Below are 19,496 nucleotides of genomic sequence, written 5' to 3' on the forward strand. Positions count from 1 at the left end.
GTTACTGACCCCCCAATGGGGCCCCCACCAGAGGTGTGAAATGGAGACTGGGTGAAAGCAAGCAAAACAGCAGAGCTTACAATTGATCTGACAGTTACACTGAGCTTCACTCCAGGTAAGTGCCCTTTCTTTACACTATTATACACACTTACACACACTTAGAGCACACATATTAGAGCAGGATTTTTTTTAATTTTGCACACGTTAGCGCACTTTTATACACTCATATACACACACACTGTCACACAACGTTTAGATGGGTACACACATGTATACACAAACACACACAAACACATTTTTTTTTACTTGTTTATTTTACCCCTTTGTCTTTGTTTTTTCCCTAAAAACTGTTTATTTTGACAGCCTGACTATTGGATCAGATATTCTGACCACTAATTACGCTGTCATGTGACTTATTTTGCTGTTTCACTAATTTGCACAATTTTTGTGGTTTTATTGCATTTTTATCCCTGTATTAGTGTTCCTGATCTGTTTTTTAGCTTCGCTTTGCCATGTGGGACTTTGGTGTAGAAAAATAACTTTACCTATTTTAAATTCATCAGAATGTGTATTTTCCAAAAATATATGGCTTTCTGGGGTGAGGGTACTTTTTTGTAGCTTTATCCCACATATAATGATGTAAATGTGTTGATTTTGCAGGAGCTGAAATGACAGAAATGACAGTACATATGGGGGTTCCCATTGGGGCCCCTACATGCCACATACTTAGCTAAACCTATACATATTGGGCATCAAACTGTTCAGGGGACCCCTGGCGTTCATATTTAGGGGGGTTTATCTGGTTACTTTATGACCTGTAGGAGATAAGATACTATAGACTGGAAGCTTTGAAGCGATTTTTCAAAAAATTCACATATTTTGATAAAAACCAATAAGTTTAGGAAAGCATTGTGACTTGGTAGTTTGGAGCAGACAGACAGTTCTACCTATTCTGGATTCCCCACAATCTGCTCTTTCCAAAAATGTATCATTTTCTGGGATAAACTTTCTGTTAGTGGAAGATTTGGCCTTTAAATCTAAAGTATGCAGCTTTCTGGCGCAGTGTTTTGGGGATTTGGCAGTGTCCTGCCGGGAGTTTGTGGCCTATACACGTGGGAATTCTCCATAAAACTATATGTGTTTGGTATTGGCACCATCAGAAGGGATAGTACTTTGCAAATCAGTTGTATTTTCGTGCCTACAATTATTTTTCTTTCTGGTATATGTGTTTATATTATGGAAAATGTGATTTTTGTCATTTTTTTTAGACATTTAGAAGCCTATATCTTGTTACAGAATTGGAATTACAGAAAAATTATTTTCCTGGGTAAACTAAAAGTCCCCCCAAGCTAAGGCCCCTAAATTGAAAGAGCGCAAAATGTTCAAAATCTGTCTGGCAATACACGTTGCGCTTTGACCAAAATGGCTGGCAGTAAAAGGGTTAAACAGCCCCCCTAGTTATATAGGGCTTGGGGCAAGCAGCAGGCTGTAACCCTGAGTGTTTCAGTCAGTCGGTTAGGATACACCAACCGCCAATATGCAGAAGACAAGATTACAAAAAAACACCCTACAAGTGGGAGGAGGAAGGATAGCTCAGCGGGTAGGGAGACTGCCTTACACCGATGGGCCCTGAGTTCGATTCCCGCCTGGGAGCCCTGCTTCCAGCAATGAGTCTCAGCTCTGATACCTAGGTAGGGTATGTATTAGAATTGATATCAGAATTGAGCCCCATTGATGGAAGCAGAGCCCCCAGGGCAGGAATCTAACTCAAGACCCATTGATGTAAGGTACCACCCACCCCACTGGGCCCCTTACCCTGTGACCCAGGACAGAGTCACTTAACCTCATAATGTCCCGGCAATGATGGCGTCTAGAAATGGCAAAACATTGCTGTCCTTTTAATTACTGGCTACATTCACATTTCCCCACAAATCCTCTTTTTTTTGCATTTTCAAGGGCAGCTCATGATTTATGATGCCGGCTATTAAACTGTCCCTGTCACAGTGTCTATGGCAGCTGGAAGCAACTGTCACAGGAAAAATCCCTTTCTCATCACTGGCAATAAGCAGCCAATTGATAGGGGAGCTGAGCTACAGCGCAGGGCCAATGGGGATACATGGAAATAATCATAGAACAGAAGAACCTACACTGGGGAGCTGATAGGGGAGTAATGGAGATATTTTCTGAGCAGTATAAGAGTGCCCAGCTGGTATATAATACAGGAGATATCCTCTGAGCGCGATCTGTTACCCCCTGCTGGTATATGGTACAGGAGAATCACCCTACTTCTATGCATTATCAGTAACCCTTCAGCCAGTATAGAGTTCAGCAGGGGGGGCGCTAACCATTGAAATGCGCTCCTGGGCCCTGGCACTTGTGGCCCCCGTTTGGCCGCATATTTCCCTCATACACAGTGACGCTTTATAAGGAGAATCTCCCAACTGCAGCCGTCCGTTCTCTTGCGCTTCCAATTCCAACCATCAGAATGGCGCTGTAAGCACCTTAGTACCTGGATAGGTACTAACCAGGTACTAAGCAAAGTGCTTTGGGGGGAAGGGGGTGTAAGGGGGTACATTATCCCTTATAATACATGAGTGATACTCAGAGTTCCCTGTATAAATCAGCCTGCAGCCTTGTGCCTTTATATGGGGGGCACAGAACCCCTCAGTGACTGCTAATATCCTTATCATTTATAGTAGGGGGTACATCATCCCTTATAATACATGAGTGATACTCAGAGTTCCCTGTATAACTCAGCCTGCAGCCTTGTGCCTTTATATGGGCACAGAACCCCTCAGTGACTGCTAATATCCTTATCATTTACAGTAGGGGGTACATCATCCCTTATAATACATGAGTGATACTCAGAGTTCCCTGTATAACTCAGCCTTGTGTCTTTATATGGGGGGCACAGAACCCCTCAGTGACTGCTAATATCCTTATCATTTACAGTAGGGGGTACAATATCCCTTATAATACATGAGTGATACTCAGAGTTCCCTGTATAACTCAGCCTGCAGCCTTGTGCCTTTATATGATAATGAAATCCTTGGTGACATGGGATAAGCTTATAATTTATAATGGAGTAGTTTATTTACACACAGCCAGAAACTAAAATATATGTACAGCACTCCCACAACCTAATGTTCTGATATGCGAAACACAGCTTGTAGTTACACATTTAATAGAAAGGTGGAATAACAACAGATTTCCCTGCCATAAAGAGGAAGAACTTACAGTAGATGGAGTACTACAAGTATGGGATCCCATTATCCAGAAAATTCTGAATTATGGAAAGGCATCTTCCATAGACTCAATTATAAGCCAATCATTCAAAACAGTACCTGTACTTGATCCCAACTAAGATATAATTACCCCTTATTGGGGCAGAACAGCCCTATTGGGTTTATTTCATGGTTAAATGATTCCCTTTTCTCTGTAATAATAAAACAGTACCTGTACTTGATCCCAACTAAGATATAATTACCCCTTATTGGGGGCAGAACAGCCCTATTGGGTTTATTTCATGGTTAAATGATTCCCTTTTCTCTGTAATAATAAAACAGTACCTGTACTTGATCCCAACTAAGATATAATTACCCCTTATTGGGGCAGAACAGCCCTATTGGGTTTATTTAATGGTTAAATGATTCCCTTTTCTCTATAATAATAAAACAGTACCTGTACTTGATCCCAACTAAGATATAATTACCCCTTATTGGGGGCAGAACAGCCCTATTGGGTTTATTTAATGGTTAAATGATTCCCTTTTCTCTGTAATAATAAAACAGTACCTGTACTTGATCCCAACTAAGATATAATTAATCCTTATTGGGGGCAGAACAGCCCTATTGGGTTTATTTAATGGTTAAATGATTCCCTTTTCTCTGTAATAATAAAACAGTACCTGTACTTGATCCCAACTAAGATATAATTACCCCTTATTGGGGGCAGAACAGCCCTATTGGGTTTATTTAATGGTTAAATGATTCCCTTTTCTCTGAAATAATAAAACAGTACCTGTACTTGATCCCAACTAAGATATAATTTATCTTTATTGGAGGCAAAGCAATCATACTGGGTTTATTCCATGTTTAAGATTTTTAGTAGATTAAAGGTACAAAGATCCAAATTGCAGAAAGATCCCTTATCCAGAAAACCCCAGGTCCCTAGAATTTTGAATAATAGGTCTCATACTTGTATATGGAGATGACGGTAACTGCAAAAAAACATATGGGGGGGTTATGTAATACAAGGCACTAAGTTTGCTGAGGAGCAGTAGCCCATTGCAACCAATGAGCAGGTAGGTTTACCTGGTTAAAAGCAAATATCTTATTGGTTGCTATGGACTACCGCTACTAGGCAACGTTAGCGCCCAGTAGTATAATTTACAGTACAGGTATGGGATTGCTTAAGGTCTGGAGATCCAAATTAAAGCAATATCCCTTGTCTTGAAACCCCAGGTCCTGAGAATTCTGGGTAATCCCCCACCTGTGTAACTTATTGTATCGGATATCTATTTGATGTGAGTCTTCTGATGTGCAGCAAGAACTGCGTGTTTTGTGAAACACGCACCACAGTCGGAACACGCGTATTTGGAATGTGTATGACTCCTCTGATGCACAATAAGAGTGGACTTCCGGGTAAAGCGCTTCCCACACTCGGCGCAGGAAAAGGGCTTCTCTCCCGTGTGGGAGCGCATATGAGAAGTGCGATGCCCCCGTTGGGTGAAGGATTTCCCACAGTCGGAGCAGACAAAGGGTTTCTCCCCCGTGTGGATTCTCTGATGAACAATAAGGTCTGATTTTTGGCTGAACCCTTTGCCACAAGTCGGGCACACATAACCTTTGTTTGCTGCCTGGATGCACTGCTGTGCGGCCATCTTAGTTCTGGTGAGTACAGCTCTAACACACTGTCCCCTCTGCATTGTCTGCAGGGCAAAGCCTGAATGATTAGCGAAGCTCTCGCTGCTACCTGAGCCCATTGGCTCCCGGCTGTGTGATTTCAGGTGCAACGTAAATTCCAGGTTATTCCTAAACTCCCTTCTATCCACTGCATGTTTCTGTTTCACTGATGTGATTGGCTGAGCACAGGGAGATCCTTGGAGGGACCTATTGAGCGCCTGTGAGCGGCCTGCATGCCCTCTGGGAAATGCAGCTGGATTCTGGAATTCCTCCGAATGAAATCCCGTATCCACTACCAGGTTGTGCGGCTTTCCGCTAGCACAGTGTTCTCTTTGATATTGCTTGGCATTCTGGGACAGATCGGTTTCATGTACCAGGTTAGGGTGGTAAGTGGGACTGGTGTTCAACTGGTTTCCCAAGCCGGCAGGTTCTGGTACAAAAGAAATGTCATTTAGACAATATGGAATGATATATTCTGTCAGGAAAAACCCTCTCCGTGGGAAACAGAGCGGTTTGTGTATATACTGTGAGTATTGTTCAGTCGATGCCCATAGGGTAGTGATTTACCCTACAACCCTAACCCATCCGCTCCCAACCCTAACCCGACCCGGCTTCTTTCCTCTATTTATAGACCCAGGCCCCACCCCGCCATGATGTCACAAAAGGGGCAGGGCGTGTTGGGCAAGCGCCTATAAATTAGAGAGACAGAAGAGAAAGCCGGCAGTGTTAAATCGCAGGCAGGGAGGGTGAGCAGAAGGGTTCAACCCAAACCAACCCAACCTGCACATCACTACCGTAGGGGTAGGCTTGAACCAAGCAATATGGCATCTCCAGGGGGTTATGTACAATTGGTTCAGTACAGAAAATAAAATGGTGTTTGATCTCAACAGATATTGAAGAGCACTAACACATAGTGTTTTACAGCCTGGAGAGTGATAATAAGGAATAGGAGATGTTCCTAATCCCTATGGATTCCCCAATTCTATGAGCCCCTCAGTGTTTTATTTTATCGTACCTGCATATATCTCCTCTTCCTCCATCTTGCACTGTGCATCCTCTCTGCAGTGCTGGGGTAACACTACATCATCATCACAGCGCTCCTGTTGGCTAATTGTATCAGGCGGCTCAATCTGTAATAAATACAAAATCCTTAATCAAGATATGTAGTTTGCTAAAAAGAAATATGTGTAGCAATGGGCAAAATGGCAGAGAAGCAAGCCGAGGGCATACTGGGGGTGGGGGCCCTTGCTGGCCTATGGGGGTGAGCACTGGATACTAAGGGGTCAAGAACCAAAATCTGCCAGCACAGACTATGGCGTGGAGCCTTCATAAAAAGCCAACAGTGATGGGGCAGGTATTCCTGGCGGGTCGGGGCAGTTGGGCCTATAATGGGCAGATCATAACAACCGGTGATGTCACTAAGAGCAATTAGAACCCACAGTTTTGGCCTCAAAGAACGATAATTTAGAAACAACTGGGATATCACATACCTGATAATTCTGTGTGAGTCCCTGTTCTGCCCCCTGCACAGTCTGGTACTGCAGAATGGGAGACTTTGGGGGTATAATCCTGTCAGCAGATTCACCTGTGTAACATAGAAACATGATATGTAACTACTTCATTTGTATCAACTTGCCTACATCTGTTCTGTACTAACCCCCACACAGTAAGGATAAGGATACTGGGAGTCACTATGGGGTTCTGTGCCCATATAAGGCACAAGGGCTGCAGGCTGAGTTATTTACAGGAAACTCTGAGTATCACTCATGTATTATAAGGATAATGTACCCCCTACTGTAAATGATAAGGATATTAGCAGTCACTGAGGGGTTCTGTGCCCATATAAAGGCACAAGGCTGCAGGGCTGAGTTATACAGGGAACTCTGAGTATCACTCATGTATTATAAGGGATAATGTACCCCCTACTGTAAATGATAAGGGATATAGCAGTCACTGAGGGGTTTCTGTGCCCATATAAAGGCACAAGGCTGCAGCCTGAGTTATACAGGGAACTCTGAGTATCACTCATGTATTATAAGGGATAATGTACCCCCTACTGTAAATGATAAGGATATTAGCAGTCACTGAGGGGCTCTGTGCCCCCCATATAAAGGCACAAGGCTGCAGGCTGAGTTATACAGGGAACTCTGAGTATCACTCATGTATTATAAGGGATAATGTACCCCCTACTGTAAATGATAAGGATATTAGCAGTCACTGAGGGGTTCCGTGCCCATATAAAGGCACAAGGCTGCAGGCTGAGTTATACAGGGAACTCTGAGTATCACTCATGTATTATAAGGGATAATGTACCCCCTACTGTAAATGATAAGGATATTAGCAGTCACTGAGGGGTTCCGTGCCCATATAAAGGCACAAGGCTGAGTAAATACCGTATATACTCGAGTATAAGCCAATCGGAATATAAGCCAAGGGACCTAATTTTACCTAAGAAAACTGGAAAAACTCATTGACTCGAGTATAAGCCTAAAATGTATTGGAGTCAGTAGACATTTTTCTTGCACCAAAAATTCACTGGAGTCAATGGGCTCTTGTTGCTGCACAATAGGCACTTTTACACTGCTTTTTTTTTTTTTTTGCAAAATTTATTGGAAAGCCAGGTTCTAATTTGCAGAGAATCCCCAAAACTGTATAATTTTGTATTAACAAATTGTATATATCATTTTTCTTTAGTTGCCCAGCACTTTAACTCTACCAGATCCGGTGCTGCTCCGGCACTGAGCATTACCCAGCAGTGTATTTCCAGTTCCCATGAATATAATGCAGTTCAATCTAATTTTGTAACCAATTACCAAAACCAAACACTGGTTTTAATTCTGTTTTAAACAGTGAACCACCCAAAATGAATGTTCCATGGACAGACTATTACTATTCTTGCTGGAAGGAAGCCCAAGAATGTGCTGGGGCAAAAGACTGTTTGGTAAGTGTGCAATAAACTATAGCTCTCTACATTTCAGCAGTTTACACCTGACATGGAACATATGGGCTATTTATATATATAACAACTGAGCCCCCTGTTGTGGCACTGCTGGATTACCTGAGCTACTGGCGAATCCGTTGCCCGAGCATGCACGCGCTCCGGCCCCCCACCAGGGCGTGCGACTGGCGTGCTCGGGCGACGCACGGGGGAAGGGGCAGTGTGCGCGGCGCGACATGCGTGCATGCTTGGGCAACGGATTCGCCAGTAACACAGGTAATCCAGCAGTGCCCCTACTTGACTCGAGTATAAGCGGAGGATTCCATTTTTAGCACATTTTGAGTGCTGGAAAACTCGGCTTATACTCGAGTATATACGGTAGTTAATATGTGCAAAACCGTGGTATTATTGCAGTCTCATTGTCTCCTCTCACCGACACTGATTTCCGTAGGAATCTCCTCTTCCTTGTAGTTATGTGGCACCATCATTGCTGCTGGTTGGACCTGGGATACAGACAATTATTCCTCGTGATACAAACCAACCCTGACTTGATTGCTACTTTGACCGTATTAACGTAATCAGCATATCTAGTATAAATAAATTTGAAGCAACTGGACTTGTTTAGTAATCATTGAAGACGTTAATCAGCATGTTCTGTTATTAATCCCATTATTCCCATGTTTCATGGCTGTCAGTGAAGAGAACTACATTTTGTATATAGTGTTATGGTATCTCTCTGTACAGGCTATGAGCAAACTTAGGGGGCTGTTCCTGCTGAATTGTGCTTAGTACAGGGGAATCCCTATGTGCCATAGTTTTATGGTATCTCTCTGTACAGGCTATGAGCAAACTTAGGGGGCTGTTCCTGCTGAATTGTGCTCAGTACAGGGGAATCCCTACGTGCCATAGTTTTATGGTATCTCTCTGTACAGGTTATGAGCAAACTTAGGGGGCTGTTCCTGCTGAACTGTGCTTTCTACATGGGGATACCTATACTGCCATAGTGTTATGGTATCTCTCTGTACAGGCTATGAGCAAACTTAGGGGGCTGTTCCTGCTGAACTGTGCTTTCTGCATGGGGATTCCTATACTGCCATAGTTTTATGGGGTACATTTTGGCCTGCTCTGGTAACCAGCTGCCCACTGCTGCCCTAGTCAAGGTTTCCCCGGGGTAATTGTTCCACCACCTGGAAGAGACCATGATGCAGTTCCCTACCTGATAGTTGTGTGGGGCCACATTATCTCCATCTGTATAATTCGGCGCAGACCATCGGTGTATTTCCGGTGTATTTCTATTACAGTCTGCAGAAAAGAGCAGAATTCACTCGTACAAGCATTCAGCACAGAGCTGTCAGCCAACTGAAGGATTCTGGGGAAAGGAATTTCCATGAACTGGTGAGCTGAGGTCCTACGTTCAATTCCCGCCGGGGTACTATCTGGGAGGAGTGTATATTATTATATTAAGGGGTGTATATCCTACTCAGCTTCTGATAATACTGAACTGGAGACTTTTTATTATTTAGCATTTGTTCTACAGTTTCATAGTTTGGACTTCATACTGTTCTCTGGTTGCTAGGGGCTACTTTCATTGCATAGCAATGGCTAGCAGTTTATACTGGAAGCTAGAGAGAGGTGGAATAGAAAGGTAAATCATTTAAAAATGATAAATTAAGGAGACCAACTTTAAAGCTGTGAGAAATGCATCATTCCGTAACATACTGAATTGAACAAATCAAATCTCTGATGTAGCGAGTACAAGTAATAGGAAAGGTAAGTGGGTCACCAACCTGCACTTGTATCTGGTTCCATAAGGATTTCCTCAACTCTCAGCTCTGAGTTTGTATTATTCACTGCTACGTCTGGGTCAGCACCAGCACTCCCTGTGCAGAACACCGTACATACTCACTGCACTTAAACTCTACATGTAGTAAGGTACACAGGGAACTCTGAGTATCACTCATGTATTATATGGGATAATGTACCCCCTACTGTAAATGATAAGGATATTAGCAGTCACTGAGGGGTTCTGTGCCCCCCGTATAAAGGCACAAGGCTGCAGGCTGAGTTATACAGGGAACTCTGAGTATCACTCATGTATTATAAGGGATACTGTACCCCCTACTGTAAATGATAAGGATATTAGCAGTCACTGAGGGGTTCTGTGCCCCCCATATAAAGGCACAAGGCTGCAGGCTGAGTTATACAGGGAACTCTGAGTATCACTCATGTATTATAAGGGATACTGTACCCCCTACTGTAAATGATAAGGATATTAGCAGTCACTGAGGGGTTCTGTGCCCCCCATATAAAGGCACAAGGCTGCAGGCTGAGTTATACAGGGAACTCTGAGTATCACTCATGTATTATAAGGGATAGTGTACCCCCTACTGTAAATGATAAGGATATTAGCAGTCACTGAGGGGTTCTGTGCCCATATAAAGGCACAAGGCTGCAGGCTCAGTTATACAGGGAACTCTGAGTATCACTCATGTATTATAAGGGATAATGTACCCCCTACTGTAAATGATAAGGATATTAGCAGTCACTGAGGGGTTCTGTGCCCCCCATATAAAGGCACAAGGCTGCAGGCTGAGTTATACAGGGAACTCTGAGTATCACTCATGTATTATAAGGGATAATGTACCCCCTACTGTAAATGATAAGGATATTAGCAGTCACTGAGGGGTTCTGTGCCCCCCATATAAAGGCACAAGGCTGCAGGCTGAGTTATACAGGGAACTCTGAGTATCACTCATGTATTATAAGGGATAATGTACCCCCTACTGTAAATGATAAGGATATTAGCAGTCACTGAGGGGTTCTGTGCCCCCCATATAAAGGCACAAGGCTGCAGGCTGAGTTATACAGGGAACTCTGAGTATCACTCGTGTATTATAAGGGATAATGTACCCCCTACTGTAAATGATAAGGATATTAGCAGTCACTGAGGGGTTCTGTGCCCATATAAAGGCACAAGGCTGCAGGCTGAGTTATACAGGGAACTCTGAGTATCACTCATGTATTATAAGGGATAATGTACCCCCTACTGTAAATGATAAGGATATTAGCAGTCACTGAGGGGTTCTGTGCCCATATAAAGGCACAAGGCTGCAGGCTGAGTTATACAGGGAACTCTGAGTATCACTCATGTATTATAAGGGATAATGTACCCCCTACTGTAAATGATAAGGATATTAGCAGTCACTGAGGGGTTCTGTGCCCCCCATATAAAGGCACAAGGCTGCAGGCTGAGTTATACAGGGAACTCTGAGTATCACTCGTGTATTATAAGGGATAATGTACCCCCTACTGTAAATGATAAGGATATTAGCAGTCACTGAGGGGTTCTGTGCCCATATAAAGGCACAAGGCTGCAGGCTGAGTTATACAGGGAACTCTGAGTATCACTCATGTATTATAAGGGATAATGTACCCCCTACTGTAAATGATAAGGATATTAGCAGTCACTGAGGGGTTCTGTGCCCCCCATATAAAGGCACAAGGCTGCAGGCTGAGTTATACAGGGAACTCTGAGTATCACTCATGTATTATAAGGGATAATGTACCCCCTACTGTAAATGATAAGGATATTAGCAGTCACTGAGGGGTTCTGTGCCCATATAAAGGCACAAGGCTGCAGGCTGAGTTATACAGGGAACTCTGAGTATCACTCATGTATTATAAGGGATAATGTACCCCCTACTGTAAATGATAAGGATATTAGCAGTCACTGAGGGGTTCTGTGCCCCCCATATAAAGGCACAAGGCTGCAGGCTGAGTTATACAGGGAACTCTGAGTATCACTCATGTATTATAAGGGGTAATGTACCCCCTACTGTAAATGATAAGGATATTAGCAGTCACTGAGGGGTTCTGTGCCCATATAAAGGCACAAGGCTGAAGTGACAGGGTATAATTGTATAACTGATATGGCTCAGGATTACTGACTAAGATGCCGGGCTCTTGAGTTTCTCTCATACAATCTTTATAAAGACCTTTGTGCCTCGCTGTATATTTCCATCCCTCCGGGGAAAGACAGACGGACACACCCTCATAGCCGAGTGGAACCTGAAAAAGAGAACGGCCCTTTAATCTCCTCCTATGGATTTATCCAACCGTACGACGTCATTCGCTCAGCTATACCCACCTCAGTGATTGGCAAGTGGGGGGCCCTATTGCGTGCTGAGGAATTAGGGGGCGGATCCATTTTAGGGATGTGGATTTGATTGACTCCATCTGTGATTTGCTCCCCATTCTTCTTCACAACGACGCACTCCTGTAGCGAATAAAGGGAAAGCAAAGTGTTATGGGTCTTAATTTCACTTGTGAATGCAGCTTCCTCTGAAAAAGCCCCACATCCCATAATATCAACTGGTACAATTCCTTCCCCACAAGTAAAACCCACACTTCTACCGTCCCATAAAGGGAAGGGTTCCACTCGCCTCTCCAGTCAGCAGCCAGATGATCTCCAGGATCAGATTCAGGATCTTCTCCGTCCCCTTCTCGTTGCCCATAGTAACAGGCACAGAGATGCGTCGATCGATTCTGTTTCACCCAATCATGGCAGGATACGATAAGCCACAATGCGACCTATCAGAGACAAGGGCAACAGGATTGGGATCTATTTACTGACTGATATGAGCGGCTCCTACATGAACTTTCCAGCAGGGGAATGACTGGTTATTATAGAGTCACATCAGCTGTTTGTATTGGGATCTATTTACTGACTGATATGAGCGGCTCCTACATGAACTTTCCAGCAGGGGAATGACTGGTTATTATAGAGTCACATCAGCTGTTTGTATTGGGATCTATTTACTGACTGATATGAGCGGCTCCTACATGAACTTTCCAGCAGGGGAATGACTGGTTATTATAGAGTCACATCAGCTGTTTGTATTGGGATCTATTTACTGAATGATATGAGCGGCTCCTACATGAACTTTCCAGCAGGGGAATGACTGGTTATTATAGAGTCACATCGGCTGTTTGTATTGGGATCTATTTACTGAATGATATGAGCGGCTCCTACATGAACTTTCCAGCAGGGGAATGACTGGTTATTATAGAGTCACATCAGCTGTTTGTATTGGGATCTATTTACTGACTGATATGAGCGGCTCCTACATGAACTTTCCAGCAGGGGAATGACTGGTTATTATAGAGTCACATCAGCTGTTTGTATTGGGATCTATTTACTGAATGATATGAGCGGCTCCTACATGAACTTTCCAGCAGGGGAATGACTGGTTATTATAGAGTCACATCAGCTGTTTGTATTGGGATCTATTTACTGACTGATATGAGCGGCTCCTACATGAACTTTCCAGCAGGGGAATGACTGGTTATTATAGAGTCACATCAGCTGTTTGTATTGGGATCTATTTACTGAATGATATGAGCGGCTCCTACATGAACTTTCCAGCAGGGGAATGACTGGTTATTATAGAGTCACATCAGCTGTTTGTATTGGGATCTATTTACTGACTGATATGAGCGGCTCCTACATGAACTTTCCAGCAGGGGAATGACTGGTTATTATAGAGTCACATCAGCTGTTTGTATTGGGATCTATTTACTGACTGATATGAGCGGCTCCTACATGAACTTTCCAGCAGGGGAATGACTGGTTATTATAGAGTCACATCAGCTGTTTGTATTGGGATCTATTTACTGAATGATATGAGCGGCTCCTACATGAACTTTCCAGCAGGGGAATGACTGGTTATTATAGAGTCACATCAGCTGTTTGTATTGGGATCTATTTACTGAATGATATGAGCGGCTCCTACATGAACTTTCCAGCAGGGGAATGACTGGTTATTATAGAGTCACATCAGCTGTTTGTATTGGGATCTATTTACTGACTGATATGAGCGGCTCCTACATGAACTTTCCAGCAGGGGAATGACTGGTTATTATAGAGTCACATTGGCTGTTTGTATTGGGATCTATTTACTGACTGATATGAGCGGCTCCTACATGAACTTTCCAGCAGGGGAATGACTGGATATTATAGAGTCACATCGGCTGTTTGTATTGGGATCTATTTACTGAATGATATGAGCGGCTCCTACATGAACTTTCCAGCAGGGGAATGACTGGTTATTATAGAGTCACATCGGCTGTTTGTATTGGGATCTATTTACTGACTGATATGAGCGGCTCCTACATGAACTTTCCAGCAGGGGAATGACTGGTTATTATAGAGTCACATCGGCTGTTTGTATTGGGATCTATTTACTGACTGATATGAGCGGCTCCTACATGAACTTTCCAGCAGATGAATAACTGGTTATTATAGAGTCACATCAGCTGTTTGTATTGGGATCTATTTACTGACTGATATGAGCGGCTCCTACATGAACTTTCCAGCAGGGGAATGACTGGTTATTATAGAGTCACATCAGCTGTTTGTATTGGGATCTATTTACTGACTGATATGAGCGGCTCCTACATGAACTTTCCAGCAGGGGAATAACTGGTTATTATAGAGTCACATCAGCTGTTTGTATTGGGATCTATTTACTGACTGATATGAGCGGCTCCTACATGAACTTTCCAGCAGGGGAATGACCGGTTATTATAGAGTCACATCAGCTGTTTGTATTGGGATCTATTTACTGACTGATATGAGCGGCTCCTACATGAACTTTCCAGCAGGGGAATGACTGGTTATTATAGAGTCACATCAGCTGTTTGTATTGGGATCTATTTACTGACTGATATGAGCGGCTCCTACATGAACTTTCCAGCAGGGGAATGACTGGTTATTATAGAGTCACATCGGCTGTTTGTATTGGGATCTATTTACTGAATGATATGAGCGGCTCCTACATGAACTTTCCAGCAGGGGAATGACTGGTTATTATAGAGTCACATCAGCTGTTTGTATTGGGATCTATTTACTGAATGATATGAGCGGCTCCTACATGAACTTTCCAGCAGGGGAATGACTGGTTATTATAGAGTCACATCAGCTGTTTGTATTGGGATCTATTTACTGAATGATATGAGCGGCTCCTACATGAACTTTCCAGCAGGGGAATGACTGGTTATTATAGAGTCACATCGGCTGTTTGTATTGGGATCTATTTACTGAATGATATGAGCGGCTCCTACATGAACTTTCCAGCAGGGGAATGACTGGTTATTATAGAGTCACATCGGCTGTTTGTATTGGGATCTATTTACTGAATGATATGAGCGGCTCCTACATGAACTTTCCAGCAGGGGAATGACTGGTTATTATAGAGTCACATCAGCTGTTTGTATTGGGATCTATTTACTGACTGATATGAGCGGCTCCTACATGAACTTTCCAGCAGGGGAATGACTGGTTATTATAGAGTCACATCAGCTGTTTGTATTGGGATCTATTTACTGACTGATATGAGCGGCTCCTACATGAACTTTCCAGCAGGGGAATGACTGGTTATTATAGAGTCACATCGGCTGTTTGTATTGGGATCTATTTACTGACTGATATGAGCGGCTCCTACATGAACTTTCCAGCAGGGGAATGACTGCTTATTATAGAGTCACATCAGCTGTTTGTATTGGGATCTATTTACTGACTGATATGAGCGGCTCCTACATGAACTTTCCAGCAGGGGAATGACTGGTTATTATAGAGTCACATCAGCTGTTTGTATTGGGATCTATTTACTGACTGATATGAGCGGCTCCTACATGAACTTTCCAGCAGGGGAATGACTGGTTATTATAGAGTCACATCAGCTGTTTGTATTGGGATCTATTTACTGACTGATATGAGCGGCTCCTACATGAACTTTCCAGCAGGGGAATGACTGGTTATTATAGAGTCACATCAGCTGTTTGTATTGGGATCTATTTACTGAATGATATGAGCGGCTTCTACATGAACTTTACGGCAGGGGAATGACTGGTTATTATAGAGTCACATCAGCTGTTTGTATTGGGATCTATTTACTGACTGATATGAGCGGCTCCTACATGAACTTTCCAGCAGGGGAATGACTGGTTATTATAGAGTCACATCGGCTGTTTGTATTGGGATCTATTTACTGACTGATATGAGCGGCTCCTACATGAACTTTCCAGCAGGGGAATGACTGGTTATTATAGAGTCACATCAGCTGTTTGTATTGGGATCTATTTACTGACTGATATGAGCGGCTCCTACATGAACTTTCCAGCAGGGGAATGACTGGTTATTATAGAGTCACATCGGCTGTTTGTATTGGGATCTATTTACTGACTGATATGAGCGGCTCCTACATGAACTTTCCAGCAGGGGAATGACTGGTTATTATAGAGTCACATCGGCTGTTTGTATTGGGATCTATTTACTGACTGATATGAGCGGTTCCTACATGAACTTTCCAGCAGGGGAATGACTGGTTATTATAGAGTCACATCGGCTGTTTGTATTGGGATCTATTTACTGAATGATATGAGCGGCTCCTACATGAACTTTCCAGCAGGGGAATGACTGGTTATTATAGAGTCACATCAGCTGTTTGTATTGGGATCTATTTACTGAATGATATGAGCGGCTCCTACATGAACTTTCCAGCAGGGGAATGACTGGTTATTATAGAGTCACATCAGCTGTTTGTATTGGGATCTATTTACTGACTGATATGAGCGGCTCCTACATGAACTTTCCAGCAGGGGAATGACTGGTTATTATAGAGTCACATCAGCTGTTTGTATTGGGATCTATTTACTGACTGATATGAGCGGCTCCTACATGAACTTTCCAGCAGGGGAATGACTGGTTATTATAGAGTCACATCAGCTGTTTGTATTGGGATCTATTTACTGACTGATATGAGCGGCTCCTACATGAACTTTCCAGCAGGGGAATGACTGGTTATTATAGAGTCACATCAGCTGTTTGTATTGGGATCTATTTACTGACTGATATGAGCGGCTCCTACATGAACTTTCCAGCAGGGGAATGACTGGTTATTATAGAGTCACATCAGCTGTTTGTATTGGGATCTATTTACTGACTGATATGAGCGGCTCCTACATGAACTTTCCAGCAGGGGAATGACTGGTTATTATAGAGTCACATCAGCTGTTTGTATTGGGATCTATTTACTGACTGATATGAGCGGCTCCTACATGAACTTTCCAGCAGGGGAATGACTGGTTATTATAGAGTCACATCAGCTGTTTGTATTGGGATCTATTTACTGAATGATATGAGCGGCTCCTACATGAACTTTCCAGCAGGGGAATGACTGGTTATTATAGAGTCACATCGGCTGTTTGTATTGGGATCTATTTACTGACTGATATGAGCGGCTCCTACATGAACTTTCCAGCAGGGGAATGACTGGTTATTATAGAGTCACATTGGCTGTTTGTATTGGGATCTATTTACTGACTGATATGAGCGGCTCCTACATGAACTTTCCAGCAGGGGAATGACTGGTTATTATAGAGTCACATCAGCTGTTTGTATTGGGATCTATTTACTGAATGATATGAGCGGCTCCTACATGAACTTTCCAGCAGGGGAATGACTGGTTATTATAGAGTCACATCAGCTGTTTGTATTGGGATCTATTTACTGACTGATATGAGCGGCTCCTACATGAACTTTCCAGCAGGGGAATGACTGGTTATTATAGAGTCACATCAGCTGTTTGTATTGGGATCTATTTACTGACTGATATGAGCGGCTCCTACATGAACTTTCCAGCAGGGGAATGACTGGTTATTATAGAGTCACATCAGCTGTTTGTATTGGGATCTATTTACTGACTGATATGAGCGGCTCCTACATGAACTTTCCAGCAGGGGAATGACTGGTTATTATAGAGTCACATCGGCTGTTTGTATTGGGATCTATTTACTGACTGATATGAGCGGCTCCTACATGAACTTTCCAGCAGGGGAATGACTGGTTATTATAGAGTCACATCAGCTGTTTGTATTGGGATCTATTTACTGACTGATATGAGCGGCTCCTACATGAACTTTCCAGCAGGGGAATGACTGGTTATTATAGAGTCACATCAGCTGTTTGTATTGGGATCTATTTACTGACTGATATGAGCGGCTCCTACATGAACTTTCCAGCAGGGGAATGACTGGTTATTATAGAGTCACATCAGCTGTTTGTATTGGGATCTATTTACTGACTGATATGAGCGGCTCCTACATGAACTTTCCAGCAGGGGAATGACTGGTTATTATAGAGTCACATCAGCTGTTTGTATTGGGATCTATTTACTGACTGATATGAGCGGCTCCTACATGAACTTTCCAGCAGGGGAATGACTGGTTATTATAGAGTCACATCAGCTGTTTGTATTGGGATCTATTTACTGAATGATATGAGCAGCTCCTACATGAACTTTCCAGCAGGGGAATGACTGGTTATTATAGAGTCACATCAGCTGTTTGTATTGGGATCTATTTACTGAATGATATGAGCGGCTCCTACATGAACTTTCCAGCAGGGGAATGACTGGTTATTATAGAGTCACATCAGCTGTTTGTATTGGGATCTATTTACTGAATGATATGAGCGGCTCCTACATGAACTTTCCAGCAGGGGAATGACTGGTTATTATAGAGTCACATCAGCTGTTTGTATTGGGATCTATTTACTGACTGATATGAGCGGCTCCTACATGAACTTTCCAGCAGGGGAATGACTGGTTATTATAGAGTCACATCAGCTGTTTGTATTGGGATCTATTTACTGACTGATATGAGCGGCTCCTACATGAACTTTCCAGCAGGGGAATGACTGGTTATTATAGAGTCACATCAGCTGTTTGTATTGGGATCTATTTACTGACTGATATGAGCGGCTCCTACATGAACTTTCCAGCAGGGGAATGACTGGTTATTATAGAGTCACATCAGCTGTTTGTATTGGGATCTATTTACTGACTGATATGAGCGGCTCCTACATGAACTTTCCAGCAGGGGAATGACTGGTTATTATAGAGTCACATCAGCTGTTTGTATTGGGATCTATTTACTGAATGATATGAGCAGCTCCTACATGAACTTTCCAGCAGGGGAATGACTGGTTATTATAGAGTCACATCAGCTGTTTGTATTGGGATCTATTTACTGAATGATATGAGCGGCTCCTACATGAACTTTCCAGCAGGGGAATGACTGGTTATTATAGAGTCACATCAGCTGTTTGTATTGGGATCTATTTACTGAATGATATGAGCGGCTCCTACATGAACTTTCCAGCAGGGGAATGACTGGTTATTATAGAGTCACATCAGCTGTTTGTATTGGGATCTATTTACTGACTGATATGAGCGGCTCCTACATGAACTTTCCAGCAGGGGAATGACTGGTTATTATAGAGTCACACTAGCTGGCCACTCATTAGCAGGGCCCTAGTGCAAATGCTATAAGTATATCTCTCCCTACACTCAGTAACGCCTAATCCCCCTGCAGCTTATTGTGAGGTAGCAGTGCCCCCCCCATACCCGCTGTTGCTGCCCCACGGTGATACCTACTCGCTCACTGGGTAGCTTCTCCGCTGTAGCCAATCAGCAATCAGATAATGGATGACGTAACCTGTAGGCGCGAATGAAAGCAAGCTCGCTTCCTGGCGTCATCACATCGCGCTAGCGTTCCCACACGGTTACTAAGCGACTGTGTAGCCGGAAGGCGAG

General features: G+C 43.2%; 1 protein-coding gene and 1 long non-coding RNA gene across 3 annotated transcripts; one reads left to right on the forward strand and one right to left on the reverse strand.

The window, feature by feature from the left end:
• The first annotated feature begins 73 nt into the window (after nucleotides 1–73).
• On the forward strand, nucleotides 74–9,232 carry LOC116408655. Its single transcript, XR_004221121.1, has 3 exons — nucleotides 74–115; nucleotides 7,755–7,845; nucleotides 9,144–9,232. It is a non-coding gene; the product is annotated as an uncharacterized LOC116408655 (long non-coding RNA).
• LOC101734390 (oocyte zinc finger protein XlCOF7.1) lies at nucleotides 4,038–19,489 on the reverse strand. 2 transcript variants are annotated; one of them, XM_031896284.1, is made up of 10 exons: nucleotides 19,338–19,489; nucleotides 12,285–12,432; nucleotides 11,990–12,118; nucleotides 11,838–11,910; nucleotides 9,630–9,722; nucleotides 9,059–9,144; nucleotides 8,276–8,345; nucleotides 6,395–6,489; nucleotides 5,920–6,034; nucleotides 4,038–5,334 (listed from the first exon to the last, which is right to left on the reverse strand). In XM_031896284.1, exons 2-10 carry the CDS (start codon nucleotides 12,354–12,356, stop codon nucleotides 4,517–4,519), a joined length of 1,551 nt encoding a protein of 516 aa, XP_031752144.1. In that variant the 5' UTR covers nucleotides 12,357–12,432; nucleotides 19,338–19,489; the 3' UTR covers nucleotides 4,038–4,516. The 2 variants fall into 2 exon arrangements, with proteins under 2 accessions (XP_031752144.1, XP_031752145.1); XM_031896285.1 differs by lacking the exon at nucleotides 9,630–9,722.
• Nucleotides 19,490–19,496: the final 7 nt, after the last annotated feature.

Source organism: Xenopus tropicalis, chromosome 2, assembly GCF_000004195.4.
Source record: "Xenopus tropicalis strain Nigerian chromosome 2, UCB_Xtro_10.0, whole genome shotgun sequence".
NCBI classification, from domain to species: domain Eukaryota; kingdom Metazoa; phylum Chordata; class Amphibia; order Anura; family Pipidae; genus Xenopus; species Xenopus tropicalis.